The 18,971-nt window shown below is 38.6% G+C and overlaps 1 protein-coding gene across 3 annotated transcripts in view; it reads right to left on the reverse strand.

Annotated features, from left to right (window-relative positions):
• Positions 1–5,100: 5,100 nt before the first annotated feature.
• Positions 5,101–18,971, reverse strand: part of gripap1 (GRIP1 associated protein 1) — a 17,116-nt gene continuing 3,245 nt past the window's right edge. For 2 of the 3 annotated variants that reach the window (XM_077514228.1, XM_077514230.1), the window contains exons 10-29: positions 18,734–18,781; positions 18,636–18,667; positions 18,510–18,557; positions 18,322–18,421; positions 17,460–17,537; positions 17,183–17,275; positions 16,728–16,862; positions 14,418–14,513; positions 14,225–14,335; positions 13,930–14,031; positions 13,748–13,861; positions 13,427–13,504; positions 12,622–12,717; positions 12,238–12,294; positions 11,575–11,674; positions 9,339–9,469; positions 9,137–9,253; positions 7,967–8,060; positions 6,284–6,456; positions 5,101–6,131 (exon numbers count right to left, since the gene is read on the reverse strand). In XM_077514228.1, the coding sequence (XP_077370354.1) occupies positions 6,051–6,131; positions 6,284–6,456; positions 7,967–8,060; positions 9,137–9,253; positions 9,339–9,469; positions 11,575–11,674; positions 12,238–12,294; positions 12,622–12,717; positions 13,427–13,504; positions 13,748–13,861; positions 13,930–14,031; positions 14,225–14,335; positions 14,418–14,513; positions 16,728–16,862; positions 17,183–17,275; positions 17,460–17,537; positions 18,322–18,421; positions 18,510–18,557; positions 18,636–18,667; positions 18,734–18,781 (1,884 nt within the window). In that variant the 3' untranslated portion in view covers positions 5,101–6,050. The remainder of the gene's footprint in view (positions 6,132–6,283; positions 6,457–7,966; positions 8,061–9,136; positions 9,254–9,338; positions 9,470–11,574; positions 11,675–12,237; positions 12,295–12,621; positions 12,718–13,426; positions 13,505–13,747; positions 13,862–13,929; positions 14,032–14,224; positions 14,336–14,417; positions 14,514–16,727; positions 16,863–17,182; positions 17,276–17,459; positions 17,538–18,321; positions 18,422–18,509; positions 18,558–18,635; positions 18,668–18,733; positions 18,782–18,971) is intronic. The other variant, XM_077514229.1, reaches the window with a different exon arrangement.

The raw sequence follows: 18,971 nt of genomic DNA on the forward strand, positions 1-18,971 counted from the left end.
CAAATACCTAAGTTGAGTAACAAAGTATTTGTACTTTGTTCACTTGCCTAACCCTATGACGATCTGGGCTATGATGTTCTAAAAAAGTATTTGTCTACACTTGATCGATCCGTCCCCTTTGAACATAAACAAGATAAGTAGAAGTAATAATAAAAGTCAATTAGAGCAGCAGTAATTGAGCGAATGTTCTGATTGGCCGTGACTGGGCTGAGGGCGATCCGCATGAAGGTCGCATCGATCGTCAGCCGAGTCCGACTCATAAATGATGCATCAGTGCGACCTGGAAGAATCGCGTGGGGAAGTCAACCACAAGCACTAAAGTACCTGCAGTACTTTATTATTATCATTATTATTATTATTTTAATATCCATCCATCCCATCCATTTTCTGAGCCGCTTGCTCCTCACAAGGGTCGCGGGGGGTGCTGGAGCCTATCCCAGCTGGCTATGGGCAGTAGGCGGGATACACCCTGAACTGGTTGCCAGCCAATCACAGTATTATTATTATTATTGTTGATGTTATTATTATTGTTATTATTATCATCATCATTGTAATAATAATAATAATAATAATAATAATAGCAATAATTGTTATCCATCCATTTTCTTGACTGCTTACTCCTCACAAGGGTCGCGGGGGGTGCTGGAGCCTCGGCGGGGTACACCCTGAACTGGTCGCCAGCCAATCGCAGTCAATTATTATTATTATTATCATTATTATTATTATTATTATTATTATTATTATTGTTGTTGTTGTTGTTGTTGTTATTATCATCATCATTATGATAATAATACTAGTAATAACAATTATTAGCATTATTATTATTATTATTATTATTATTATTATTATTATTATTATTATTATTATTATTATTATTATTATTATTATTGTGCCTAATGTAGTACATTACCATTATTGTAGCTTATCGTGTCACTGAGAATAATGGTGACGCTTCTTCATCTGTCTGTCTGATTGTATTATACGTTTGGCTGAAGTCACTAATAGTGTAGTGGTCCACTTGCATGCAGTTCAGTACTGCTGGTGAAGGGGTACACTTGACTTTTGTAGAGTACTAGTGGTTGACTGCAACAGAGTGACTACTAGTGCAATAGTTCACTTGATGGTGGCCAAGCCATTGCTACTGTAGTAGTACACTTACATGCTGGCAGTACTGATTGTGTAGTGGTTCATTTGACTGGTACCCTCACTGCTGGTGTAGTGGTTCACATGAGTGCCATCAAGTCACTGATAGTGTAGTGGAGTCCAATGCTGCTACTGCTATTGTAGTGGTTCCGTTGTATCAGTCCAGTTTTGCCAGTGTAGTGGTTAACTTGGCTACAACTGATTTAATGCTATTGCAGTAGTTCACGTGACTGCAGTTGAGTTGCTGATAGTGTAGTGGTTCACTGGCATCACTCCAGTACTGCTAGTCACTTGACAGCAGTAGTGTCACTCGCTTGGAGTGTAGAGGCTCACTTGGATGAAGTAGAGTCGTCATTGGTAGCGTAGTGCTTCCATCGAGCAACCACCAATCAGAGAGCACCTACTTCCGCGAGAGGCGGCAACAACCTCCACGACAGGAAAGTAGCGTGGGCGCCGTCATGTGATCACACCAGCACTTCTTCAATTACAGCCGCCAACACACGCGCACAAACGCACACGCACGCGTTGCCGCAGTGCCACATCTCCCTCTCCCACTCAGGCTAAAAACAAACGTAAAGGCTCTCATTACAGTGCGATCAATACTCCTCAGGCTGTGAGTGTGTGTGTGGAGATGACGACGTTGCGATGCCTTCGTGTCCTCTTTCCTGTTCAATGCCAAAGTGTGTTTTTAGTAGCATAAGAAGATGAAACCGGCGCTGATGTGTTCGCTGTCACTGTGGAAACGTGAGTGCCCTCTTCTAATAATGTTTCCTGTTCTGGACGGGCGGGGAGGGGGTGTTGGTTATGATGGAGACACACACACACACACACGCACACACCCTCTATATTTAGCCAGGCGCTGCAAGAGAAAACTCGTGAATTTTTTAAACTTTAGACGCCGACTTCCTCCGTTGGCTGCCAGACATTGGGATCGCCGTGGCAATCCTTCCCTTCGCCATCCCAGTGACATCATCGCCGTGTTTATGATCAACTGAAACAGTTGCCATTTTTGGAGGCCCATTTTGGAATCGTTATTGTTAGCTATTTTCTAAATTCCCAGGGGGCACTAGTGGGTGTGTTTTGAGCTGTTGTGCTCGTCTACGACTAAAAACAAACAAACAAACAAACAAACAAACAAACAAACATTGATGCTAGGATATATGCCACCTTGGGTTCCCCAAAAAGGTGATTGATTAGTTGTAATAATAAGTCTCAAGTCGGCCTTGCACCACCACCACCTGGAGTGTCAAAAACTATACTACAGTGTGATGTCACATTTAACTCATTCACTGCCTTTGACAATTAAGTATACTTGTCAATTGTATTTTTTAGAGCGGTGCTAAATGGGGGCGAATCTGAGCATGCTCCACTGTAAATATCAAACTTGTAAACAACTACTGATGCCCAACCACCGGTAGATGACATCATTGCCCCATTTTATAGGAAATAAACACAGTTTCAGAGTCCATGGGAGAAATGGCTGTATTTTGGCAAACCTACATTTTTCTGCTGTCAATTATAAAAGAACGGGACGGGACAAAAAGTAGGGAGTCTATTCTGTTATTTGGTAGATTCGGTTTATATATAATTATTGAATGTAATATCACGTGAGTATTGGAAATGTAAAAATTTTCTATAATGACTGGCAGTGAATGAGTTAAGTGCGCCCCTTGCGGTGGAGGGCAGGGCGTCAATGCGAGTGAATTAGAAAACAATCATTGTGAGCTAGAAAATAGGTCAAATGTCTGATAAATCAGTGACCAACGCTATGGTGAACTTGTGCGTGGCCGACGAATGCTCTAATGGCTCAAAGAGAGATGAGATCATTCTTTCGGCTGCCGGCAATGATTCTAAACCAGGCGGAAGGCAGTGAGGAGTGAAAGACGAGCACGGTGGCTAGCGTGAAACTACAACGCAACTGCTTTGCACCCACAAAAACTTCGAAGATATGCTGAGATCATATTATACCAGGTAGTTTTTCTAATTCACTCGCATTGACGCCCTGCCCTCCACTGTAAGGGGGCGCACTTAAACGTGATGTCACACTAGAAGGGTCTATACAGTGGGTCATAATTAATAATTAATGTAAATTCCAGGCAGACGTGGTGAATGTGCCATATCTTTAGTGAAACATTCATACTTTAAGTATTCAAGTAGTTCTGAACAAAAAATTACGCTAAGATAGCTTGAAGACTTCGATATACAGCAAGACGAGTATATCCGGACACAAACGATTTCATGAATGACAATTTACACCATGAAAGTAGTGAGCAACACAAAACAACATACCTTAACCTTCCACTTCCACTTTGCCCTCTAACCAACTCCATTTTTTGTAGCTAGTGGCTCCAAACTCAAGACATTCATTGATATGAATGTTGTTTTTTTTAATTATATCACTAAGTGTGTTCTTGACAAGTTAGCATAGCTGGAAAACCCAGCTAGCTTGTACTCTTGAGCAAAAGCGCTAACATTAGCATTGATTGATTGAAGTATATGTAATGTTCTCATTTAAATGTATAGAATTTAAAAATATTTTTGGTGCCTGAGTATTGTGCCAAACAGAACAAAATATATGACAATAAATAAATAAATAAATAAATAGTGGACCTTTTATGGTTTTAAATTGTCCAATTTCTGAATGACACTGCAGGTACTTGGCTCATAATTATGAATGTATGATCACATATAATGAAAATAAACACGGCATGCAACCGTGAAAAAAATATAATGGCTTGATTGGTGTTGATAAACATTTAGCCCAAGTAAAAAAAACAAAAAAAAACGAGCTAACATAGTTTGAAAGTTGTAAAGGTTAATAACATTACTGTTGCACGATGAGTATTTAGTGGAAGTGTAGCCTTCCCCATGAGCTCGGCTTTAATTAAGAGCGCACCCAATTAACCCTCAGCCAATCAGACGCTGCCGGGCCAAGCGCGGCGCTCACCTCCACAATCTCGTACTCTCGGCGGAACAGGAAGTCGTGAACGGTTAATTAGTGTCGTCTCCCCATGGACGCCCGCTTCCGAACTTTTGAGACTTTTTACTCTGAAAACGAAGGATGGGGGCGGAGTTACATTCTCCTGCTAAATAAGAAACTTTTTCACTCAATGTGATTGGACGCTGGCAACTGTCGGTTAAGATTTTGTTTCACTATCTTGAGAACATCTATGCTGCCATTATTTTAAAAGAGAAGGGGGATGATTAAAATTGGAAACCTAATGTTTTTTTTTTCTTTTAAATAAAAATCCTGATGTTTTATTTCAAAGCGCCTGTGAATCGAAATGAAAAATGAGCTAGCTCGCGTGCTAACAGGCTACTTGAGGTTCCTCTGGGCCAAAGAATGGGTGATACCTCTTTGATGGGGAATTGAAATGACATTAAGATGCCTGTGACCCAATTCCGGATTAGTGGAAGAAAATGGACACCGAGTAGTTCTGTGAATTGTGTGAAGAAAATGTATTTTTGAGGCTGTTGGCTTAGCTAGCTCACTAACTGCAAGTGTTAGAAATGGGGACTCATTCACAAGCTGTGCGTCACTGGCACTGCTTTAGACCCCCAAACATTAGGACGCATCAGAAGCATAATGCACTTTACAGCCATATCCTCCCTTGTGTATTATTGTCACCTTTTTTATGTATACATGTCATTTTGCAATTTGTAATTCCTTATTATTGATGCATTTGGGATTATATTGATTCCTTTCACTTTTGTGATGTTAAATCATATTGTATTGATGGATCCATACACAAAGTTCCTTCTTGCAACCTCCCTATATTGTTTTTATACATGCAAAGAATAACTTCAATGTTGCCATGTTTGTTTTGTAAATTGCATTTTTTTTTTTTTTTACAGCCATATTGCTAACCCTAGACAGGACAGTCGGATTTACACTGACCTCCCTCAAAAAGTTTTAATTGGAGCTCAGTGTAACCAAGGACACAAAAGATACAAATGTAGTTTTCACTAACTTTATTTTACTTTATGATAGAAATGTTCTTTTTTTTCCTATTTAGTTTCAGTTCAATTTCTTTTCAAGGCCTAGAACATAGATTGATCCCAGATTCCCAAGACTCCAGAAACACGCCAGAACAAAAAAATAAAAATAAAAAATAAAAACAATCCATGGATGTGACAATAATCCATTTAGTGTTTAAGAGTGAAGGCAACACAGATAGCAAACACTTCTTTTATAAATAAAGATCTGATACAGTAAGCAGGACAAAGACTCAGCCCAACAACAATTAAGACAATTCCATTTACAGATGTGATGTTGAACAGTTTCAAAACAAATAAAAATAACAAAATGATAGAATTATTAACAAAACAGTTTTTAAATATATATATATTTATATATTCCACTCACATTCATATAAGCTTTGATTAGAAGTAAAGACTGCAACAGATGTTCTAACAAAGAGTCGTAGCCCCAAATCAATTGACATTGCGTGTAATGTAGGATCTCCTGGTGAACGGCCAGAGCGTAGAGTAGACCTAGCCCGACATGACGTAAAGGCATGAACTGATATGATGACCGTAGACAGACACCAGATACCTCAAATAGTTTTTTTTTCTTTTCATATACTGTAGAGGGCGGGTTAGGAGTAATGAGGTCTGTACAATGGAAGTAAGTGTTTAATTGCAATGGAGGTCGTTGTAGAAAGGCTCAAGTGGAACCTAATGTGAGTTTGGTATGCGTTAATTACAGTACATTCGTTAAGAACAACGCTGAGCATTTCCATTCCTTGCATGCTTTGGCTGTATGGAGACATTCCAGCATTTAAACATAACCCGGACGGCCGAAATAACGCTCCAGGCCCGTTCGAATTCAGTCCCAGGTGATAGTCGCAGCCATCTGAGGCGAGTACGATATTTTTGGGAATGGACAGATGACTCAGGATGTAATCTCAACCGGAGCCAACAGAACTGTCATCAGGAGCTGGTTCTTTACTGAGACGGACTAATTCCTGGGACAAAACCTCCATATCCTGAAAGACAGACAAACAGACAGACACATGTCTTCTGTTTTTTGGCCACTAGAGGGGGGCAAGAAAGTCCTTATCAAATATGGCTGCTGCGGGTGTTGTCTATCTAACAAGTGGACTAGAAAAACTGTAGCAAAACGTGTTGGACTTTTTACCTTGTGAAGGTGCATGTTCTTTGTCAGCTGCTCCTCCAACATGTTCTGCAGCTTCTTGTTCATTTCGCGCAGGTTCTCGTCCCCGGACTTGACCAGGTCCCTCAAGACGGAACCCAGACCTCCTCGGTCAACCTGAGAGGCTCCGTGACCACCCACGGCGCCGCCTGACACATCTGAAGATAGGAGATACATAGTGAGGACGCAAAAGCAATATTTTTTACACTGTAAACATGACGCTGCCCACCCTGCACCCCATTTTTATTTATTTGATTATGTATTTGGATAATATTTACCATAAAAAAAATCAATGACATTTAAAACAGTACACATTATATTTTTTGTCCATTAAACAGTCATTTGAATTGCTGCAAATATTAACTCATTTGCTCCCAAAAAACGTATAAAAACGTTCTATTTTAAATATTGCTTTGGTCCAAAAAATATATTTGTTTGTTTGTTTTTATGCTAAAGCATACAGAAGGCTTTGATGCAGCCCCAGACCTGAAGAGGTTACTTAAAAAGAATAAGAGATCAACCAGGGCCATGTTGCAAAAAGCTCTTTCGCCACTGTTTTCTAATGCTAATTGTTGCAAAACGGAAACACATAGAAATATACTTTTTTTTCCCCCTGATGAAAGAAGAGACTAATTTTTCATTTGGTAAGTTCCATGTTTTTATAGCAATAGAACAATATTCTGTGGGCCTTGCAAAAATCAGTCAAAATCCAGTCAAACAGTCGGGAGCGAAGGGGGTTGCTTCACTGAAAATGGCTGCGAGTGAATGAGTTAAAATAAAAATATTAGTAAAATTAAAAAATTCACAGCATTTTTATTTATTTGATTAAACAATAGGTTCATTGACTTATAGTACATACTACAACAAAACAATTGCAATTGTACAACTTAGTATTATTAAATTAAATAGAGTGATTTATTGTAAATAAATAATAAAATATTAGTAAAATAAACCCAATAAAATGTATTTTATTACATATGTGGTTGATTTATAGTAAATAATACAACATACAATTCGACACCATTATATTTATTTTATCAAAGAATTGGTTGAGCTACTACAGTGCTCAGTAAAATATAAAATTTCATTTTGACAAATCATTGGTTAGTTGATATTTGTCAACAATAAATATTTGTAAAAGACAAATGTATATCTTTCATAAAATAATTAATTTACGTGCATAAATAAAATAAAAATATTAGTAAAATAAAGAATACAATTTTTAAATAATTTATGCCATTTGTGTTTATTTTGTGCTTACATATTTTGCTGTTAAATAATTGGTTACTTGATTGATGGTAAGTAATACAAAAACATACATTATGAAAATAAACAATTATGCCTTTTTACCCATTTGATTAAATGTTATAAATTATAAAATAAAAATATTTGGCAAAATAAACAAGTTGATAATATTTTTTTTATTTTATTTCTATTCCATAATTACCTAATTGATATATTGTAAAATAAAATTCATTACATAATTGCTGTTTTAATTAAGCTATAAATCAAATAAAAAGGCTATTTGAATATTAAAATAAATAGTTTTAGATCGTGGCTAATTATTTTGTTCAATAATGATAATAATATTAATTAATCATAATAATTATAATTTTTGACAAATTTGAACATTAACTGCGACATTGTGAATGCGCTGCCCATGCTCACCTATGCGGCTGTCCATGACGTAAGTCTCGATGATGGCGCTCTTCCTGCAGATGTCCTCTGCCATGGACGAGCAGCTCACCTCCAGATGTTTTACCTATCAATCACACGTCAGTGGTCACGTGACAAGGACGGCAACCAATGAGCAGATGCTGGCGATGGACGGCAGACATGCAAGATGATGTGTACCTTGAAACCATATTGGATGTGGAAAAATGGGAGAAGATTTTATTCTAGCAGGTCTAGAACTTTCTCTTAGGACAAGAAAAGAACCTTCATTTGGGACTAAAAGACCCTCTAAGGACTTAGGAGAAAAAAAAAAAAAAAAAAAAAAAAAAAAAAAAAATAAAAAATAATCTCCTGAGATGAAACCTCCAATTCTCCAAACTAAAAACTTCACTTTGGATCATCATTCTCTTGAGACTAGTACTTCTCTTAGGGTGGCAACTTTGTATTGAAACAGAGGAACTAGAGGCTTCCCTTGGAATAATTATCTTCTATTGGAACTAGAACCTTGTCTTGGGATGGGAATTGTGCGTTCTATCAGGACTAAAACCTTGTCACGGGATGTAAACCTTGTCTCTGGACTCGAACCTTCAGTTTGGACTAGAACTAGTCTTAGGAATTGCATGTACTCAGGACTAAAACCTCCTAGGACTAGTGTCTTCTCTTACCCCGTGAACCTTATCCTGTGATTAAAACCTTCAATGTGGACTAGACCATTCTCTCAGGTCTAGAACCTTTATTTTGGACTTGGCCATTCAATCGGGACTATCAATCGAGACCAGAACCTTCTCTTGAGACAAGAACTTAATTTGAGCCTAGAATATTGAGTTGGGAGTAGAACTTTATCCCAAACGTTATCTTGGGACGAGAAGCTTCCTTTTCTACTATAAACTTCTTTCAGGAGTAGAACCTTTTCTTGGGAACTAGAAAGTTTTCTTGGGATTTGTCTTCTCTCAGGCCTAAAAACTTTCATTGGGAGTTGCACATGAATCTTTCTCGGGACTAGATCCTTCACTTTAGACTCGACCATCTATTGGGACTTTCCCTTCTCTTAAGACTTGAACCTTCTTTCCTTAGAGTAGATTTCTAACCATCAGAATAAAGGTGACAAAATGTGTTCTATAAACGAATGACCCGGCAACGGACCAACTCAATGGCGGAGCTGACCTTTTCCTCCAGCATCCATTTCTCCTGCTGGACCTCAGCAAGCCTCTGGAAGAGTTCGCCCAGCTCGTCGTCGGAAAGCTCAGCGGCCCGCTGACACTGAGGACTTCCTCCTCCCGACTGGTGACAAATACAGGCGTTTGCACATGTGTGCCCCCTCCCCCTCCACACCATCAAACAATGAGTTTGGCCCGACTTGATGCACCTTGTTCTGACCGCTGCTCTGGCTCTCCTTCATCATGTCTCGGTAGGAGAAGGACGAGACGGAGGACGAGTCGCCGGTCTGCTGAGTGCGACTGGGACTGTTGATCTCGGACAAGACCAACTCCTCAAGGCCTGCGGGAAGAGGAAGGAACCACATCCTGTTAGCTAATAACACTGGCTTAATTTCAAAAAGCAAACTTCGATTGCTATTACTGTCAACCTGAAAGCTATTGCGGGAGAATAGAGAGCAAGACACACAGCTCAACTTCACTCTAACTATTCTCACAGTTACATACACCAGAAAAGGTACCCTTCCCTAAATGTACATGTACTGTACGAATGGAGCTAACTTTAAGTTGGCTTGTAATGTAATGCCGAAGGTTTACTGTACTCTCACAATGGGCACCTCAACACGATTTTGAACGACAACTAAGAATGTACCCGTTTTAGGTAAACAACACAAATCAAGTTTTGGAGCAAGAAAACACATTTGGAAGAGAACGGCCCTTATGATGGGGACACACCCCTTTAAGATAATGACATGGCCCTTTAAAGTCAAGCACACCCATTTTTCCATATAAACGTTCCCTTTTATTACAAGGACACACCCCTTTTCAGGCAAAGACACACCCCTTTTAGGCACATACTAGTCTGGAAGTGGCCCTTCTTAGACTGATTAATGGGACGACATTAGCGCTTTCCTAATCGAAAAGAAAAAAAAAATGCTGATTTTTGCCTATTTATCTATCTCAATGTTATAACCTTAAATACAACATGCACTAAAAGTATTGTAAAATGTTCTGCCTGTTTTAATAATTTAGAGACTAAAAGATGAAAATGTAATCATTTATATATGGTCTGAATTAATCTACCGATAAATCGGCAATCGGAATTTTATTCTACACAAAACTTTGACTGACAAATGTTATCCAAAAAACAACCTCAATAGTGCCAGAGGATTTTGAGCATTTTCACTCATCTTTCAAGGCAAACAGAATATTGTGCGTGATGACTACATGAACATGGTGGATACCATATGAAATATGGGATTCCATTCTTTCATTAGAAAAAAAATATGTTTCTATCTTATTTTCTTTAGTAATCACCATTGGAAAATAGGTCATTTGAATGAAATAAGTGAAAATAGAAAAGATAAGGAGAAAACAATCTTTTTGTGAAAAGATACATTTTCTGCACAACGGTGACTTTGACACTAATATTTTGTGTTTAATAACGCTCTGTGAATTATATTTAATATGACAAAGGCTTTGATCATTCACGTCATCCTTGAAAACGTTCTATTTCATTAGATTTGTCATGTTTCATTGTAATTTCATCAACCTTGAGCCCATTGAAAAAAATATAAAATGCTGCTATCTGCTGGCCATAGTTAGTGGCTGTTTTTTGATTTCACAACTCCATTGAGCAGGCAGCATTTTACAAGAACTTGCCCATTGATTTAAAAAAAAATAAAAATACAAAAAAAAAAAAAAACAGTTGATGTCAATCAACGTTTATGGCGGGATTCATTAGGATTTTAGCATACGTTATTAAACATTTTTGGCGGTCAAACTGTTAATATTGGAATCAGCATCAGCCTAAAAAAAAAAAAACATATCAGTCAGGCCCCAGTCATTTTTCAAATGTCAGCTTTGTCCAATGTCCAGAAATGCTTTTCAAACATTTATCTGTCCTTTATAGAATATACATGGTACTCTGTGTGCGTGCGCGATAAAACGTGTAGCATAGGGAATCGAAGCGCTGTATGAAATATTTAGGAGACGGTTCCGGAATGAGGCCTGACGGGTTCACGTGATGCTGCTGATCTTTTGGATTCTTTGCTCACTCAACAAATCCCCACCCACGCACATGCACACATCCTTCTATTACTGTATCCTCCCTTTTTGGGGTCTTCAACATACATAAAAACGCTCCAGTTTTTGAAAACGCTTTTACTCTGATGAAAAAAAAAGTACATATTTTAGTGGTGCCCAATACTCACTCAGGAGTGCCCCAATGGAAGATAGCGAAACAGATCCCCCAACAGTGGTTTCAAGTTACACCAAATTGGGTGGCCATGTATACTATAACAGGATGACCAAAAAGTCTCAATTCAAGGACGATGTCAAAAGTTTGGATATCATTTCACGGATTTGATACTAAAAAGCAGATGTCAGGACACGCTCGTTGCTGCTCGCACTTTTAGTTAAGCTATCATGAGGCGCTCAGACTGGTACCTGTTCTGCTCTTGCTGTTGGTTAGGATTTCTTGAAGTCTCTCCTGCAGTTTGTCTGCTCGCTTCCTTTCTAGCTGCAACTGTCTCTTTAAGTCCTTCAACTGTAAACACACATGCATATAATTATAAATACATACATCTAGTATCAAGTATAGTCTTCTTCTTGTGATGCTATTCTCATTTGTATTATCCGCCGTCAGCCGTGTGCATCACTGCACTTCTGCTGATCCCCCAACAACACAAAAAGGCTTTAATGCTTCACAAAAGCCAACGACTGTGGTGACCACATATTCACAAACTCTTTTCGATGATGACTAAGCAGTGTAATCAGCACATATTAAAATGCATGCAAACTTAACTTTGTGGCTGACACACTTCCGTCTGCAATGAAGCATTATGCTATCGATTTTTAACAAACCAGGCTTACTGAAATGTATGATACCTAAAAAACAGCTATTATATTGACCATATTTGGGCATACAGGGGTTCCACACATACACACAAGTGCTGTTCATTTACATATCATCAGAATCCAAACAAAAGCAAGGATCTGCAAATATTGTGACATTTTTTTGTGTGAGTTGTGACGTTATTAGGCTTTCTCTCATCCGTCTTATCACGCTCACAAGTGTGCACGCATGCTCACACTAAAGCAAACACTCACCGCTGCACTTCCTTTCTTCTCTAAAATCCTCTGCCCATCCACAGTGTCTTTGATCTCCTGCAGAAACAGAAGATGAGTTCTTGGGTACGAAAAATTTTCGTGTTTTGGTGTATTTTAAAGCTTCATTGTGTCAAATTGACCCATTTAAATGTCATTAAATCTTAAATTTAAGTAGTTTTACGGCATGAATTTTACAGATTAGTGGGGTTATTATTATTATTATTATTATTATTATTATGTATATATAGGTCTTTGACAATTTTGGAAATGTAGCCTACCCCGCCCGGGTCAAATTTGAAGGAACATTATTGCCGTTTCTGAGAAACAAAAAACATATGATAGTCCATATTTCAATATGGATGTGGTGTGCATGTTGATGCTGACCTGTTTGAGTTTGACGATGGCGCTTTGGTGTTCATCTCGCTGATTCTGGACTTCTAACAACTGCCCATGGACTGCTTCCGTCTCGGACTGCTTAGACTAAGTTGTACATAATTGACAACATATTCGGTGCCGTGAAAAAGTATTTGCCCCCATCATGATTTGCATATGTATCACACTAACAAGTTTCAGATAAGTAAAACGATTTTAATATCTTACAAAGACAACATAAGTAAGTGCAAAATGCAGTTTCTAAATTATTATATTATGGTGAAGAAAAAAAATATCTGCACCTGAAGTCTAAAAAAAGTGTACAGTAAAGCACACACAAGCACCCATAAGGATGACATGGATTTTATTTTCAGAGTTTGGGTGAGATATTGTCTACTGTTTGTTACATGTTATCATTACAATCATTATCATTACAATCTGGCAAAAGGGAGAAGAAACTTCTCAGAGAACAGTTTCAGAAATTGTTAAACTAAAGAAAAACTTGGATGGGTGTTTTTTTTAGATTTTCATTCTAATTCACTATTGTTTAAACTATTTCTAAATGGTGTAACTAACTAGCTAGATAGTTTAGTTACTGTAGCTCGCCATATAGCTACTTTATTTATCCACAAGGGAAATTCACTTCCAGTAATCTCCGTGATGCAAACATTAAACAACACATCATCATTCATAATGTATATCATATATCATATCGAATAATCCATTCATATCATTATTTATTTATTCAGACCATTATTTATACATATATTAACAGGATATTCACTGCACACAGAACAGGTCCCATTCTGTTTCTTACCTGTAGATCAAGCGTATGTTGTTCCTGGAGAGTTTTGACAGCTGCCTGATGGTCCAACGTCAACTTGTCTGTGTTTTCCTGCTCACACACACAGTACAAATAATAAATACAGTGAACCCCTATTTAATGCAATGGGAAAAGTGCTTAATCCACTCAGCATTAACAAGCTAAAAAGTGGACTGGCCAATGTTTCCCCATTTGAGGGCTTACAGTAAGTAGGCTATCCTCTAAATAAAAAAAATGTTCAGATTAAAGACGAGGGCCTGAAGTACTTTGCCCATCCATGATTTAAAACATCAGTATTATGTCCTCACCACCCACCTGAGCTTCATTGAGTCGTCGTTCAAACCATCCTTTGGTTTCTTCCATTGACTGCAGCTGACTGTGCAGTTCTTGCACTTTGGTCTGAAGACTCTCCAACTCTTTGCTACGTGCCTGAAATGCAAAATATTTAATGAGAATGATGTCAGAATGAGAATCCTCTTCTTCTTCTTCTTGCTCACCTTTTCATCTCGGAGTTGCTGCCGGATGTCCTCTTCTGAGCGATTTTTCTCCTCGTGAAGACCTCGAAGTTCCTTCTCATAGCGGGCCCTCACGCCAAGGACCTGCAGGACGCGACATACGGAAGCAGTGAGGACACAGGAGGGAAAAATAATCCACAACATGAATTTGTGAAAAATATGCTCAATGATTTGCATTGGGGAGAGCATCTGGCACATTTTCAAAGTCAAACTGTGTAAAAGTTAAAAAAAAAAAAATGTATTTATGATACGCAACAGATGTAGTGGTCCAGCTCACCTCCTTCTCGTGCTGCAGCTTGAGGTCCGACAGCGCCTCCTTGTGGTTGGACTTCTCCTGGTTTAGCTGAATAGCCATATCGTCTAACATGGCTTTCCTCTTCTCTGCAATCTGCATACAAACGTACATTATATTGTACAAACAGATGACTGCATATGGTTATTATCAAATTGAATGGTGTGTGTGTATATACCTTTTTGCTCTCATCCAATTCTCTCAGCAGATTCTCCTTTTCTTGTCCTTCTTCTGTTAGTTGCTCCAACAACTTCCTGTTTGCAAAACTTGACTCCTGAAAGAGGGACAGTCAAGGGCACAAGGAATGAAACGGCCTGTATTAATACAGTTGCAAAAACATTGACGTGAACCCTCTAATTGACTCACATTTTTGCATAAATCGGTCATAAAATTATTATAATTGTACATGATAATACTTATTGGGTGCAGTGTAGTTAGTATAAATGTGAACCCCCACGTTTATGACATTGAATTTTCTATTCTCAAGAAGTTTCGCCCAATATGAGCCATGCCTTGCACAAAGTAGCTCTCAGAAGACAACAAAAGAAAAACTGCTAAGTTGCCCAATGCTGCAAAGGGCCACAAAAGTATCTGGAAATGTCTCAAGTCAGTCAAGGGCAAGACAGATTGTCAATAAATGGAGAAAGTTCAGCACAGCTTTGCTACTGTTCTGAGGAGTGTTTATTTAACAATAAACAAACAGCATATCGGTCACATTATGCAGTATAAGAAATAGATTTACAACTTCTCTCCTGAAATGCACAACAGCATACAACTTTTATGGAGTTAAATAAATGTAAACTGTTTGCATCTATGAAGGCTTCAGTGTTGGGAAAGTTCATTTGAGGCAAACTACTTCAAAGTTCAGCTCACAAATTTTCAAATGAACTCGTTCGTAGTTCCTAATTCAAGCCTTTTCATTTTTGGTTTTAACCTTATCTCTTAATCATATTTATTTGATCTTATCTTCACAAATCCTGGGACTTAGTGGGCTAATCTGAGACTGTAGTTTGTGCCATTCCATATGGAAACGTGTGTTAGTATATTTGTATCTTTGAATTTTGTGGATAGGAAAATTCCTTGAATCCTTTAAATTAAACTAAATATAACTTAAAAGGACAAGGAGAAATTCAATCAGCAAGAGAGTAAAATAAGAATACTTACTAATAAAATGGCAATTTAAAAAAATAAATGACTGTTCCTGAGCGTGTTGGTCTCTTAGGGGAGTGTGGTACCGAATATGGATCCAGTACACTTAAAATGAGACAGAAGGTCCATTTTAGCTTTTAACATAACTCGTTTTCAAAGATTGGGAAAAAGGCTCAGTGATCTAGTGGTAGAGTGTCCACCCTGAGACTGGGAGGTCGTGGGTTCAATCCCCGGCCGGGTCATACCAAAGACTATAAAAACGGGACCCAATTGCCTCCCTGCTTGACACTTAGCATTAAGGGTTGGAATTGGGGGGTTAGATCACCAAAAATGATTCCTGAGCGCGGCCCCTGCTGCTGCTCACCGCTCCCCCAGGGGACGGGTCAAATGCGGAGAACAAATTTCACCCCACTTCGGTGGATGTGACAAGCAGTGGTAATTTAAAAAAAAAATGCACCTGTGAGTAGTTTTATCTTACCTGTGTGTGTCCACAGCGTTTGTGTGTGAATATTTGTTATAGAAGGAAGATCATTCTCGAAGTTGATGCTAATTTTCCGTTAGCATTTAAACGGGATGGTCCAATCACTTAACATTAGCGCTAGCGATTGTTTATAAACGAATGATGTTTTGCATTTAAATATACAATACGTGTAATTGGTGTTAATGTTTTATGTTATGTTATGTTTGTTTTTTGTGTTCCTGTAAAGCGCGTTGTGACAGCTCAGGCTGTTTGAAAGCACTATATAAATAAACTTGAGTTTGAGTTGAGTAATTCTTCATGTTGTGTTTTAGTTTTATAGTAAACTCCAATTGGGTGTTTCATTAAACAGCTTAAAAGATGCTTAGAGACGGCAGAATTCCATATGGAGCGGCTGCAATGCAAGCGACATAAGGCAACCACGCCGCACGTGTTGCATTTTGATGACAGAATTGCCTTGGACCATTTGTTCGCAGCCGGGTTGCCAGATAATGGCCTTTTCCTCCTTATTTAACCGGGGTTTCTCCTTGTAGTCTAACAGAAAACCTGACACCCATGAACAAAAAAATAATTGCAGTTAAAATGGTTCATTAGCCCCAGAATGAGCTCGTTCCACAGATGACATGACACCCCACCCCTGAAATATTTTCTCATCGGATCTGCACAATTGGCGTAAGTGAACAATTTGAGTTTCAAAATGGCGAACTTCGCCAAAAGGTGAGGGATTTTCACACCTGATGATGGGCTCAGGTTGGACTCTGGGATGAATAATATATAATTAACTCAATGGGAAAACATGGCTTTAAAATAAAAGCAGTGATGGCATCAGCGCTAGGGTGCAATGAAGGTCATCAAAATCACCTGCAGCTGTGAGTCCAGGTCATCCCTCTGGGCCAGCAGCTTTTCCTGCTCCGCTCGACTCTGCTGCAGTTCAGCCACCTGCGCCTCCTGCTGCTCGCGCAGCAGGTTGACCTCCTGCATCTTGCTCGTCTGAATCTGTCAATCAATGGTCAGACCTGAGAACGTCTCTGCGATTGATAAAGTGTTGTGACATCTACAAAATATTTTAGCCTTGCAGACAGAAAACACAAGAAGAACTAAGGAGCAGAAGCAGGAGGACAGAACGTCAAGCTGGAAACATGCAAAGCACCGACGAGGTTGGGCTGGGCAATATGGTCTTCAGATTTTTCCAATTGTCTATAAAACCTGGTGAAGGGTTGTTATATTTGTTTAAAAAAAAAAATCATCTTGACCCATAATCACCCAGCCCTATTTCTTTTTTTTTTTTTTTTTTGCATGTTCTCCTTGTAGATTACCTGTTCTAGAGCAGCTAAGTTAGTCCTCAGAGCATCATTCTCCTGCAGGATGTTGTCCACCTGCTCCTGACTGACTGCACTCTGACTTGCTACCTGCAGTGTCAGCACATCACCAGCAGAAGGTAGCATAGAGGCAAAGGTGAGAGAAAATGAGGTGGGAGGGAAGATGCCAGTCAAGAGAACCCAGAAAACGAGCACAACATCCAACATGGCGGAAACAGCAGAAAGAGAAGAAGTGCTGAGGCACTCGTGGACTTGCCAAAAGAAGTCAACTGACCTGATCTTTCAGAGCGTTCACAGCCAGCTGGTGTTGTTTGTCGCTGGTCTGAAACTTCTCCCTCAGCTCTGCCGTCACCTACCACAGAAGAAAAACAATTTCTATTAACCTTCACGTTGCCATAGGGCTGTGCAATTAATCAACATTAATTACCATTTCAATTATTATACTCCACAATTACAAAATCAGCATAATCATTAAAAAAAAAAAAAAGATTATTAGTTGTAATACTAATTTTTGAGTTGGGCTCAGGGTGGCAGAGTGGTTACTGTCCCTTGCCTTCAATGCAGGTGATGTGGGTTCGCTTCACCACCCGGGAGACCATTATTGTATGTGTGAGTGAGTGTACTTAAAAAATAAATAAATAAATAATATTTTTTTAGTTGTTTACATTTATACATTTTCACCTTTTTTTTATTTTAAAATAACGAATCTAATGCATTTTGTTTCATCCAAAAGGAACTTTCATAATTATAGTGTTTCAAAGAATTTTATTTGTCTTTATTTTTATTTTTTTTAATATAAACATTTTCTTGTTTTGTACCAAACAATGATCGTTCTACAGCACAGTGCACAAGCTGCACTCCAACTTCAAGTTTTTGCCAACATAAATAAATAATGTTATTCTAAATATATATTATTATAAATTCTGTTTGGTCCAAAAGGAACTTACATAATTAGTGTTTCTTTTTTTTTTATTGGTCTTAATATTTTTAAATGCTTAAACATTTTCTTGTTTTGTACCAAAAAATAATCGTTTGAATAATTGTGATTTCAATTATTGCCAAAATAATCGTGATTATCTTTCCATAATCCAGCAGGCCTACGTTGCCATGTTGACAGCCAAACATTGACCTCTGACCTGATTGGCTGCCGCCAAGTCCGACTGAAGCTTCTGGATTCGCGTGTTCATCAATTTGAGTTCCTCCTCTTTCCTCTGGTTGATCTCCTCAATCTTTGTCCTGTAGACAAGTTTGCCACAAGTTCACAAGACGTGTCTCGGACTCGTCACAGTGGACCGACGACGTGACGATGACGTGTTGCTCTGACCTGCTATCGTTGTACAGAACCTCCTTCTCCGCCTGAAGACGCTGGAAACTGCAACAAAAATGTTTGAAAGCGTGAGAGCTGCAAGAATCAATCAAAACTCTGAAAAAAAAAAAAGTGATGTCTCACCTCTCCTGTTTCTTCTTTAACTTTTCAGACAGCTGAAAGGCAAATCTCGCATCATTCTAAGATCACTCAAATAATTGGTGAACATTGGTGACGTTTACCTTTGACATTTCATCCTGCAGTTTGGAGAACTCGGCCTGTTTGGTCACCTGCACATTGATTGGACAAAGATCAAGTCACATGACACAACAGTGATTGTGTTTATTTTCATGAGCAAGCCCTTACTAAGGTATGGAAGCCCATCCAAAAAAAAAGAAGATTTTTTTGTTTTTTTTCTTGCGACCAGTGGGGGGGGAAAAAGGTTGCGAGAATAACTTGTCAGAAGCTTGTTTCCTAAAA

The sequence above is a fragment of the Festucalex cinctus genome, chromosome 2 (genome assembly GCF_051991245.1).
Source record: "Festucalex cinctus isolate MCC-2025b chromosome 2, RoL_Fcin_1.0, whole genome shotgun sequence".
Taxonomy (NCBI): domain Eukaryota; kingdom Metazoa; phylum Chordata; class Actinopteri; order Syngnathiformes; family Syngnathidae; genus Festucalex; species Festucalex cinctus.